Source organism: Musca autumnalis, unplaced genomic scaffold, assembly GCF_047663935.1.
Source record: "Musca autumnalis isolate F117 unplaced genomic scaffold, ASM4766393v1 scaffold_2, whole genome shotgun sequence".
NCBI classification, from domain to species: Eukaryota; Metazoa; Arthropoda; class Insecta; order Diptera; family Muscidae; genus Musca; species Musca autumnalis.
Genome location: NW_027411755.1, coordinates 29,237,952 through 29,250,832, shown reverse-complemented (window position 1 = coordinate 29,250,832; position 12,881 = coordinate 29,237,952). Strand labels below are relative to the sequence as shown.

The window sequence follows — 12,881 nt, the reverse complement described above, 5'->3', positions numbered from 1 at the left end:
TAACTGCTTACTGTGATTACTTATAAGGATAGGAAATTAAGAGTAATATTGAAATTACTATCATTTAAAAGATATGAAAATTAAAAAGCCTGTAACTCGCGAATTAGTTAAAGTCGGTTGATGCGCATCCGATTTTGGATAAAGCGAATCAATCTCTTTCAATATTTATGCAGATTTCGATGTTTCACTCAGCGGCCATTGTGTGCCGGCTGTTGCATCATGCACTGCAAAAAACCTTAAAATTGGTAAAAGTCGCGCAATGTGCATACGATTTTGATGCGCATCCGGTTTCATCAGCGCCCATTGAAAAAACGTCAATATATACCTATTTCAAATAGATTCTTCAAAAACCGCGGATGTGCCTCCACATTCAATTTTTGGCGAAATACCCATATTACTCGCGTATCTCTGTTTTTTTTATGACACGTGTTTTCGCAAATATTATAATCGCGAGTAAAGGATTCCATTTATGTAGAAAATTTTAAAGAAAATCGCGGTTTAGTACGCGGATTTGTCAAAATATATTTTTGTTGATTTTACGATTTTCAAGGTATCTATATCCGCGGTTTTAGTAGATGAATTCGATCTCGGAAGGCTTCATTAGAACCGTCGCGTAAAAAAAACTAAATTCACGCGGGTTTCAAAGGAAATTGAATGACAGTTGTAAATTTTACACGCAAAAAAAATGTTTTGTAAGAAAATTCACGCATGAAATTTTGGCCTTTCGACTCCAATTACTAGGATGCTGTAAGGAGCACACTCATGAGATATGCACCAAACGACGTAAAATCACGAGTTTTATAATAGTGTTATGAGTTTGGAATATTATCTTCTTGCGCGTCCGGATAATTAAAAAAATTCAAAAAACCTCGAAATTCCGGCTTCAAAATGTCAGCATCAATTTTAGGTGGATGCAGTGGATATATCGAAAAATCATACACAGGTATCTTATTGTCCATGGAGTATTCTGTGATTCATTCTTTGGGAATAGGTCTATAAAATGTAAGGTTAAGCCAGAAATCGCATGGGAACGTAAAAAAACTTGTTAGCTTCAACCCATTTTTACCCATTTTTCTACATTGATGCCAACACAGCTTCCACGAAAATTAATTTCAATGGTCGACATTATGGGATCCCTCCTAAAACACTTCATTTTAAAGAATTGTAGTCATACTTTATGGAATATGTTAACAGTTCGCGAATTCTGAAAGGGTGAAACTCGGAATCATCGATTGTAAAAAATTTTTGTTTTTCGCCATATAAATAATTTTTTTGATTTATTTCTTGTGACCGGTGAGCACACTTTGCGAATTCAAAACAAATAAAGCATCTAAGCGACATTCCCAGCTAAGCTATAAAGTCAAAAATAAATCCGTACTTAAGAATACCACCAAAGTGAAATTGGGAAAATGTGAAATTGAGAATATGAAATGAAAAGAATTATTTATGTTTGAGATGCCAGCAAATGAGTACCCTTATCTCTACCGCAGATTCTCATATTATAATTACGTTTTAAATGAAAATAATTAGAAATTAAATTTAAAAAAATATATATATGAATTGAAACAGTTGAGCTACTGAAACGCTGGCATTAAGTCTTATTGAAGTGCGGTATTGAAAATATTACGATGCCTTGGGGTAATTTCCATATTTATAATTTGTGTTTTTTGGGGTGGATGGAATAAACGTTTCGGATACAGAGCCTAACATCAAACTATTGAATGAAATTTGAATTTTATTAGATCCGGATGTGGATCCATATGAAGATTGTTATTCCCTCCAATACGAGTTGTACTGAAGTAAAATGGAACAATAAGTTTTATTTCGTTTATGAAGAAGACTGAATACCAAATTTCAGCAATTTCGGCAAAACAAAATGTCAATCTAGAGCTACGAATTTCCGTATTTCTAGCGGAAAGTATTTATACTCAAAGAAGACTAACTATTAAATTTCCGATATTTCGGTTAGATAATATGGCTAAATCCTAAAGGAAAACGTGGACCTATACTGATAATTCTCTTCTGGAATATTTTATTGTCCCATGGAAGACTAAATAACAAATTTCAGTCTTTCGGAGGGATATTGACGTCACAAAATCGAGAGTTGCCGTTAATGGGGGGCTATGGCGAAAAGTAGAACTATACCGACGAATTTCAGCTATTTCGTTATTGTGCCCACAACCTTTAAAATACCGAAAATAGGGATGTATCGTTCTATGAGGCTATTTTAAGGCGTGGACCTTTACCAACAGATTTCTGGGCGAAAGTTGCATACCCTAAATGAAGACTATAAATCAAATTTCAGCCGTTTCGGTGGAATATTGAGGCCACAAACTTCAAACTATCGGGAATCGGCAGGTATCTTTCTGTAGGGACTATATTAAGGCGTAGACCTGTACCGACAAATTTCTGGGGGAAAATTTTATACCCCAAATGAAGACTAAATATCAAATTTCAGCCGTTTTAGGTCTTCTATTCTATAGAAACCTCCTACGGAAGTCTTCTGTTCTGTTTCTGTTTTATAAAAGCCTCCTACGGAGGTCTTCTGTTTTATAAAAGCCTCCTACGGAGGTCTTCTATTCCATAGAAGCCTCCTACGGAGGTCTTCTATTCTAAAGAAGCCTCCTACGGAGGTCTTCTATTCTATAGAAGCATACTACGGAGGTCTTCTATTCTATAGAAGCCTCCTACGGAGGTCTTCTATTCTATAGAAGCCTCCTACGGAGGTCTTCTATTCTATAGAAGCCTCCTACGGAGGTCTTCTATTCTATAGAAGCCTCCTACGGAGGTCTTCTATTCTATAGAAGCCTCCTACGGAGGTCTTCTATTCTATAGAAGCCTCCTACGGAGGTCTTCTATTCTATAGAAGCCTCCTACGGAGGTCTTCTATTCTATAGAAGCCTCCTACGGAGGTCTTCTATTCTATAGAAGCCTCCTACGGAGGTCTTCTATTCTATAGAAGCCTCCTACGGAGGTCTTCTATTCTATAGAAGCCTCCTACGGAGGTCTTCTATTCTATAGAAGCCTCCTACGGAGGTCTTCTATTCTATAGAAGCCTCCTACGGAGGTCTTCTATTCTATAGAAGCCTCCTACGGAGGTCTTCTATTCTATAGAAGCCTCCTACGGAGGTCTTCTATTCTATAGAAGCCTCCTACGGAGGTCTTCTATTCTATAGAAGCCTCCTACGGAGGTCTTCTATTCTATAGAAGCCTCCTACGGAGGTCTTCTATTCTATAGAAGCCTCCTACGGCGGTCTTCTATTCTATAGAAGCCTCCTACGGAGGTCTTCTATTCTATAGAAACCTCCTACGGAAGTCTTCTGTTCTGTTTCTGTTTTATAAAAGCCTCCTACGGAGGTCTTCTGTTTTATAAAAGCCTCCTACGGAGGTCTTCTATTCCATAGAAGCCTCCTACGGAGGTCTTCTATTCTAAAGAAGCCTCCTACGGAGGTCTTCTATTCTATAGAAGCATACTACGGAGGTCTTCTATTCTATAGAAGCCTCCTACGGAGGTCTTCTATTCTATAGAAGCCTCCTACGGAGGTCTTCTATTCTATAGAAGCCTCCTACGGAGGTCTTCTATTCTATAGAAGCCTCCTACGGAGGTCTTCTATTCTATAGAAGCCTCCTACGGAGGTCTTCTATTCTATAGAAGCCTCCTACGGAGGTCTTCTATTCTATAGAAGCCTCCTACGGAGGTCTTCTATTCTATAGAAGCCTCCTACGGAGGTCTTCTATTCTATAGAAGCCTCCTACGGAGGTCTTCTATTCTATAGAAGCCTCCTACGGAGGTCTTCTATTCTATAGAAGCCTCCTACGGAGGTCTTCTATTCTATAGAAGCCTCCTACGGAGGTCTTCTATTCTATAGAAGCCTCCTACGGCGGTCTTCTATTCTATAGAAGCCTCCTACGGAGGTCTTCTATTCTATAGAAGCCTCCTACGGAGGTCTTCTATTCTATAGAAGCCTCCTACGGAGGTCTTCTATTCTATAGAAGCCTCCTACGGAGGTCTTCTATTCTATAGAAGCCTCCTACGGAGGTCTTCTATTCTATAGAAGCCTCCTACGGAGGTCTTCTATTCTATAGAAGCCTCCTACGGAGGTCTTCTATTCTATAGAAGCCTCCTACGGAGGTCTTCTATTCTATAGAAGCCTCCTACGGAGGTCTTCTATTCTATAGAAGCCTCCTACGGAGGTCTTCTATTCTATAGAAGCCTCCTACGGCGGTCTTCTATTCTATAGAAGCCTCCTACGGAGGTCTTCTATTCTATAGAAGCCTCCTACGGAGGTCTTCTATTCTATAGAAGCCTCCTACGGAGGTCTTCTATTCTATAGAAGCCTCCTACGGAGGTCTTCTATTCTATAGAAGCCTCCTACGGAGGTCTTCTATTCTATAGAAGCCTCCTACGGAGGTCTTCTATTCTATAGAAGCCTCCTACGGAGGTCTTCTATTCTATAGAAGCCTCCTACGGAGGTCTTCTATTCTATAGAAGCCTCCTACGGAGGTCTTCTATTCTATAGAAGCCTCCTACGGAGGTCTTCTATTCTATAGAAGCCTCCTACGGAGGTCTTCTATTCTATAGAAGCCTCCTACGGAGGTCTTCTATTCTATAGAAGCCTCCTACGGAGGTCTTCTATTCTATAGAAGCCTCCTACGGAGGTCTTCTATTCTATAGAAGCCTCCTACGGAGGTCTTCTATTCTATAGAAGCCTCCTACGGAGGTCTTCTATTCTATAGAAGCCTCCTACGGAGGTCTTCTATTCTATAGAAGCCTCCTACGGAGGTCTTCTATTCTATAGAAGCCTCCTACGGAGGTCTTCTATTCTATAGAAGCCTCCTACGGAGGTCTTCTATTCTATAGAAGCCTCCTACGGAGGTCTTCTATTCTATAGAAGCCTCCTACGGAGGTCTTCTATTCTATAGAAGCCTCCTACGGAGGTCTTCTATTCTATAGAAGCCTCCTACGGGGGTCTTCTATTCTATAGAAGCATCCTACGGAGGTCTTCTATTCTATAGAAGTCATGTGGTGAGCAGAGTGGCTGTAGGTTTTGTGGTGGAAATCTGCATATGTTTCGAGTGGAAAAGGAGGTAAGATCGGTTAAATAGGTGTTCAGTCTGACGCCAGGATCGTGCAAACATCCGCATACGTTACGATCACGATGCCGTCTGGAGGGGGCGGAATACAGGAGAGGTAGAGTTTAAACAGTTCCGGAGATATCACCCCAACCTCAAACAGCATGGAGTGCCTGACTGTATCGAAAGCTTTTGATAAGTTAAGCACCAGCATCACTGTTCTATCACAAGGCGGTCTTTGGTTGAGTCCTTGTCAAATATATGTGGTAATGGCGTGCAGCGCTGTTGTCGTGCTGTGCTGCTTACGGAATCCATGCTGATGATCGGCAACTTGCTACGGGCGACAAAAGCGAAATCGACCCGAACGATTCACTTTTTCTGGCATCCTTGCCACTCCCGGCTCATCCAGCTGTTTCAGTATTACCATGGCGATTCCATCAGGGCCCTTCTCTTTGGATGATTTAGCGTTACTGATGGCATGGGCAACATCATCCATTGTAAACTGTGGTGGTTCCTCTTCGACAGGAAGAGATCTGATGCGACGTAATACTATTCTCTTCGCCCTGTCACTCTCGAGGAGCTCGACAAACTGTCGATTGAAATAACTTGCGCACCTCTTCGGGTCAGTAAACGTAACGTCGCCAAACGTGACAGAGGTCCTATCTTCCCTTCTTCCAGGGTTCGAGAGTGACATAACCCTTGCCCACAATTCACCTATACCGGCTCCAATGTTGCAACTCTTCAGATGATTTAACCACTTGTTCCGCTTATGCTCGCCGACCTGTTAACTTCCAGTGTCAGCTTCCTGGGGTCATTGGGGTTGGTTCGGCGAAGCTCATCACGCTCATCTGCTAATCCCGTCGCCTCTGCTGATAAGTTTGTTCTTATTTGGGGTATTCGACCAGCAGGGATATGGCGAGCGGCTGTAGCAGTGATGATGTCTCCGAACGTCCTTTCCGCTACCCGAACATCAGAAAGATTGGGCAGTTCTCTGAAGCGGTGATTGGTGAACTCTCTGAAACCCGACCAATCAGATTTCTTATGAGTGACGAATGTGCGGCGTTCAGAGGTAATGAAATCGGGTGGTCTGCTAATGGAGACAATTATGGGGAGATGGTCTGATCCAAGGGAAATGGCGGGTTTGCCAGGTAACGTCATTTGTCAGACCAGCTGACACGTTGATTATGTCTGGCGAGCTGTGACACTCTCCTCTAATTCTGGTAGGGGCGTCCTCATTGACCGTGCCAAACGTAGAGCTTTCAATCTGCTCAGCCAGCGCTGTACCTGTCTGGTCGTTTCCGAGGGTCGAATGTCACATCTCATGATGCGCATTAAAGTCCCCCAGGACCAGACGATTATGACCTTCCAAAAGCGGGCTAATGTTAGGCAAGTAATCCGAGATACAGCTATTTCGGCAGTTCCACACCTGACTGCTACCCCCATACATTCCATATACGGGACATTAGAGACAGGCTCAAGCGAGATGGGTCTGTATTGGACAGACTGGTGCAATAGGAAAGCTAATCCCCCACCTCCACTTCTGGTACGATCCTTCCTTAGCACGTTGTAACCATCACAACGTTGTAAGCTACAGTTGTTGTTGAGCTTGGTTTCTTGCACCGCAGCGACCTTGAAATCTACTATTTCCTCGATCTTACCTCGGAGTCCATGGCAATTAAATTGCAAAAAGGATGCATATTGGGACAACAACTGCTGGTGTTAAAGGCTGCATGTACGGTTGTTGTCGAGGGGTCTGTGGGAGAGTCTCATAATCAGACGACGAGGGAGTTTCGTAATCCGATGACGACTCACTGGGGAATGTATTTATGCAGCATGCAGCAACATAGCCCCTGTCGTCGTAGTCCCTCACGTGGACAAGTCCAGAGCAACCCCTTAGATGCACCCACTCCTGACATCTATTGCATCTCACCGAAGGTTGGATGTGGGTGAAGATGCGGATGTGGCAAACCGAGCGAGCACAAATATATTGGTCCTGGGTTTTCTTCCGTCCCGGCACGGACCAAAAGAATTCGTAGCAGGCATTCCGGTATATGCTGCTCCCAACACGGAAAAACGAAACAAATACAAACATATGTACACTGAGGTGGCAGCCGCTGGAACGGGGTCAATCCGGTACGAAAGAACCCGCTGCCGTGGGATTGTTATCAAAACGTGGACCGATATAGTCCATTTGCAATACCAAACATCCTAGGAGTAATAGAAACTTCTGTACCAAATTATAAAGCTCTATCGAGCGAGCTGTAGCTTGATGTCAACAGACGGACGGACGGACGGACATGGTTATATAGACTTAGAATTTTACCCTGATCAAGAATATATACTTGATAGGGTCTCCGATGAATATTTCGATGTGTTACAAACGGAATGACAAATTTAATTATACTCTCCATATTATGGTGGAGGGTATAATAAAAACGCGCATGTTTGCGATGAGATAATATGTTCCGTTTGCATTAAACATGAATAAATTCTATAAACAAAACACCAACAGCAGCAGCAAATGAGCACCCTTATCTTTAGTGTCATAATAAAATAATATTTCAAATGAAATAAATTATGATTTTAAACAGTTGAGCTATTGAAACGCTAGCGTTAAGTCTAATCGAAAAGCGGGAAACCATATTTTTGGCGATCAGAAAATGTCGCGAAACTTTGAAGCGATTTCCGTATTTATTATTAGTTGTTTTTGGAGTGGAGTAAATATCTGTGATGCAGAGACTAAATCCAATTGGCTGAATGCCACTGAAATGTCATTGGATTATGCGGTGGAACCGTGTGAAGATTTCTATGCATACTGCTGTAATAAGTGGACTGAACATCATCCAAATGTGAGTTATGAAGAAAATAACGGTATGGTGGATAACGCAATGAATATACAATTAATAAATTTTTTTGAATCCAGCGGGACGCAAGATAAGTCGAGTCAACATCAAGGAAAAGCAAATTTTGTTGAGAAGGCCTTAACTTATTACAAATCCTGTGTAAATGAAAAATCTTTAAACTTCTTACAATATTTTGATGAAATAAAACCTCTAGGATGGCCAATTTTAAATGAAGCTGAAGCATTTCGAAGACCTCGTCCATTTTGGTTCAGGTGCAGAGTTAATTTATTCGCCTTATTGGGTAAATTACAAAGCTATGGTTTTAATAATGTCCTGATAAAGCAACAAATGGTACGTACCCAAAATGGCTCCCTGGAAATTAATTTGGAAATACCCCAAATGGAAAAGGATGAAGATGTAGAATATCTAGAGAAGGCTTCTTTGTATTTTCTAAAAAATATAGGTTTTCCCTTGGACCAAATCCTTGTAATAAGAATCAGGACAGTTCATGTATATTTTCATAATATATATCGCCGTTTTTCGGAAACGGAATCGGAACCCAAAACAATAAGTTTTGAAAAACTACAACAAATGTATCCTAAACTAAACACATTTTTGAAAAATATACTTCCCAGCAACAACAATGACCATAGTCAAATCAAACCTGATGACATTGTGGTTATTTATGATATGGACTATTTTCAGCATCTGATGGAAACAAGGCGGTCTTATGAGCTTTCCGAAGATATTTGCATTTATTTAATGGTGAAATTTCTAATTTACCTGTTCAAGGATAAAACCCAGGATTTTAATAAAATGGAGTGTATCAAGGATTTAAGAAGTAAAATGGATATGGCAGTAAATTATATCTACCATCAACACATTATTACAAATGAAACAAGTCGGCAGTATTATGAAGATATGTCTTATATGGCCCATAAAATATACCAGCAATATATGGAGATCTTGGAGGAAAATCATCTTGAACTCAATTCCCAGCAATTGGAATTATTAAAAAACAAATTAAACAGCATACGCCTCAATTTGGGCAACTTGCCGCAGCGTATTATCTATCCACAATGTTTCAATAAACAACAGCCATCTCTGAACACCAACGAAATTGAAAATATATTTGCCAACATTCCCAAACTGCATCCCACAAATTACTATAAGAATCATTTGGAACTACTCAAACATCGTTTTTGGAAATCCCTGCTCTATGAACAAGACTATAGCTTTTATATATCCATTGATAATAACATGGGTGCCAGTTGCACTCCCATGTATTATGGACCACAAAATATGGTAATACTTTTCCAAGGATACCTACAAGGTCACATCTATAACCCCAAAATGGATCAGCTTAGCAAATGGTCTTTACTTGGTTTTACATTGGCACATGAATTTACACATGCCATTGATACCTCAAATATGCTGTTTGGTCCAGATGGTTATGAGCTAGACTCCGATTTGGGAATAAAAAACCACACCAATTTCCAAAAATCTTTGGAATGTCTGCAACAACAATTACCCACAGATTCCATAGAGGAACGTATGGCTGATTTAATGGGTGCCCAAGTGGCTTTCAGAGCCTATACTAAGGAAGAAACGGATTCTCAAGATAGCGACAAACCTTGGAAAAAGTTATTCTTTTTAAATCTTTCAAAATTTTTTTGTGGTGTGAAAGGTTTTCAATTTTCTGGCCATGATTCTAATGCGCAACGTTTACATCAAATTGTTGCAAATGATCCAGTCTTTGCCGAGGCTTTCAACTGTCCAGCGGGCTCGAAAATGAATCCTGTCAAAAAGTGTAGAGTTTTTTAGTTTGTTAATTTATTTTGTGTGTTTCAAAGGTACAATAAACATGGAATTTTTTAATAATATTTTTTTCATAAACTTGGATGATTGTTTAACCCACCTAGCACCGAGAATTTTTTTTTGCGAGATAACTTAAATTTTTATATGAAAATAATATTTTTTAGACTTTTCAAGCATTTCCTAAAAATTATGTTTTTTTTTCTTTAGAACGAATAGTTTCCCTGCAATCTGGTCTTCATTTAAAAATGCCGAAAACTTTGGAGGATAATATAGGTGTGTTCTTACATGACCATCCCTTGGTTTTTTTACCCACAGCATTTATGCTAACGAGCCTCCTATGCAGGTCTTCTATTCTATAGAAGCCTCCTACGGAGGTGTTCTATTCTATAGAAGCCTCCTACGGAGGTCTTCTATTCTATAGAAGCCTCCAACGGAGGTCTTCTATTTTATAGAAGCCACCTACGGAGGTCTTCTATTCTATAGAAGCCTCCTACGGAGGTCTTCTATTCTATAGGAGCCTTCTACGGAGGTCTTCTATTCTATAGAAGCCTCCTACGGAGGTCTTCTATTCTATAGAAGCCTCCTACGCAGGTCTTCTATTCTATAGAAGCCTCCTACGCAGGTCTTCTATTCTATAGAAGCCTCCTACGCAGGTCTTCTATTCTATAGAAGCCTCCTACGGAGGTCTTCTATTCTATAAAAGCCTCCTACGGAGGTCTTCTATTCTATAGAAGCCTCCTACCGAGGTCTTCTATTCTATAGAAGCCTCCTACGGAAGTCTTCTATTCTATTGAAGCCTCCTACGGAGGTCTTCTATTCTATAGAAGCCTCCTACGGAGGTCTTCTATTCTATAGAAGCCTTCTACCGAGGTCTTCTATTCTATAGAAGCCTCCTACCGAGGTCTTCTATTCTAAAGAAGCCTCCTACCGAGGTCTTCTATTCTATAGAAGCCTCCTACCGAGGTCTTCTATTCTATAGAAGCCTCCTACGGAAGTCTTCTATTCTATTGAAGCCTCCTACGGAGGTCTTCTATTCTATAGAAGCCTCCTACGGAAGTCTTCTATTCTATTGAAGACTCCTACGGAGGTCTTCTATTCTATAGAAGCCTCCTACGGAGGTCTTCTATTCTATAGAAGCCTCCTACGGAGGTCTTCTATTCTATAGAAGCCTCCATAATCTACGGAGGTCTTCTATTCTATAGAAGCCTCCATAATCTACGGAGGTCTTCTATTCTATAGAAGCCTCCTACGGAGGTCTTGTCTTCTATTCTATAGAAGCCTCCTACGGAGGTCTTGTCTTCTATTCTATAGAAGCCTCCTACGGAGGTCTTGTCTTCTATTCTATAGAAGCCTCCTACGGAGGTCTTCTATTCTATAGAAGCCTCCTACGGAGGTCTTCTATTCTATAGAGGCCTCCTACGGAGGTCTTCTATTCTATAGAAGCCTCCTACGGAGGTCTTCTATTCTATAGAAGCCTCCTACGGAGGTCTTCTATTCTATAGAAGCCTCCTACGGAGGTCTTCTATTCTATAGAAGCCTCCTATGGAGGTCTTCTATTCTATAGAAGCCTCCTACGGAGGTCTTCTATTCTATAGAAGCCTCCTATGGAGGTCTTCTATTCTATAGAAGCCTCCTATGGAGGTCTTCTATTCTATAGAAGCCTCCTACGGAGGTCTTCTATTCTATAGAAGCCTCCTACGGAGGTCTTCTATTCTATAGAAGCCTCCTATGGAGGTCTTCTATTCTATAGAAGCCTCCTATGGAGGTCTTCTATTCTATAGAAGCCTCCTACGGAGGTCTTCTATTCTATAGAAGCCTCCTACGGAGGTCTTCTATTCTATAGAAGCCTCCTACGGAGGTCTTCTATTCTATAGAAGCCTCCTACGGAGGTCTTCTATTCTATAGAAGCCTCCTACGGAGGTCTTCTATTCTATAGAAGCCTCCTACGGAGGTCTTCTATTCTATAGAAGCCTCCTACGGAGGTCTTCTATTCTATAGAAGCCTCCTACGGAGGTCTTCTATTCTATAGAAGCCTCCTACGGAGGTCTTCTATTCTATAGAAGCCTCCTACGGAGGTCTTCTATTCTATAGAAGCCTCCTACGGAGGTCTTCTATTCTATAGAAGCCTCCTACGGAGGTCTTCTATTCTATAGAAGCCTCCTACGGAGGTCTTCTATTCTATAGAAGCCTCCTACGGAGGTCTTCTATTCTATAGAAGCCTCCTACGGAGGTCTTCTATTCTATAGAAACCTCCTACGGAGGTCTTCTATTCTATAGAAACCTCCTATGGAGGTCTTCTATTCTATAGAAGCCTCCTATGGAGGTCTTCTATTCTATAGAAGCCTCCTATGGAGGTCTTCTATTCTATAGAAGCCTCCTACGGAGGTCTTCTATTCTATTGAAGCCTCCTACGGAGGTCTTCTATTCTATAGAAGCCTCCTACGGAGGTCTTCTATTCTATAGAAGCCTCATACGGAGGTCTTCTATCCTACGGAGGTCTTCTATTCTTCTATTCTATATAAGCCTCCTACGGAGGTCTTCTATTCTATAGAAGCCTCCTACGGAGGTCTTCTATTCTATAGAAGCCTCCTACGGAGGTCTTCTATTCTATAGAAGCCTCCTACGGAGGTCTTATATTCTATAGAAGCCTCCTACGGAGGTCTTCTATTCTTCTATTCTAAATAAGCCTCCTACGGAGGTCTTCTATCCTACGGAGGTCTTCTATTCTATAGAAGCCTCCTACGGAGGTCTTCTATTCTATAGAAGCCTCCTACGGAGGTCTTCTATTCTATAGAAGCCTCCTATGGAGGTCTTCTATTCTATAGAAGCCTCCTACGGAGGTCTTCTATTCTATAGAAGCCTCCTACGGAGGTCTTCTATTCTATAGAAACCTCCTACGGAGGTCTTCTATTCTATAGAAACCTCCTACGGAGGTCTTCTATTCTATAGAAACCTCCTATGGAGGTCTTCTATTCTATAGAAACCTCCTATGGAGGTCTTCTATTCTATAGAAGCCTCCTATGGAGGTCTTCTATTCTATAGAAGCCTCCTATGGAGGTCTTCTATTCTATAGAAGCCTCCTACGGAGGTCTTCTATTCTATAGAAGCCTCCTACCGAGGTCTTCTATTCTATAGAAGCCTCATACG

The 12,881-nt window shown here is 41.1% G+C and overlaps 1 protein-coding gene across 1 annotated transcript; it reads left to right on the top strand.

Annotated features, from left to right (window-relative positions):
• Positions 1 to 8,264: 8,264 nt before the first annotated feature.
• LOC141392196 (membrane metallo-endopeptidase-like 1) lies at positions 8,265 to 9,740 on the top strand. Its single transcript, XM_073965151.1, has 2 exons — positions 8,265 to 8,359; positions 8,552 to 9,740. The coding sequence occupies exons 1-2, from the start codon at positions 8,265 to 8,267 to the stop codon at positions 9,738 to 9,740; spliced, it is 1,284 nt and encodes a 427-aa protein (XP_073821252.1).
• The last annotated feature ends 3,141 nt before the right edge of the window (positions 9,741 to 12,881 follow it).

Excerpts from the sequence above, each read along its gene's own strand:
- LOC141392196 (XM_073965151.1), top strand. The coding sequence starts at position 8,265 with ATGGTACGTACCCAAAATGGCTCCCTGGAAATTAATTTGGAAATACCC. Across the intron at positions 8,360-8,551 it reads TATCTAGAGAAGGCTTCTTT|CAACAACAATGACCATAGTC; the intron begins GTATTTTCTAAA and ends TATACTTCCCAG.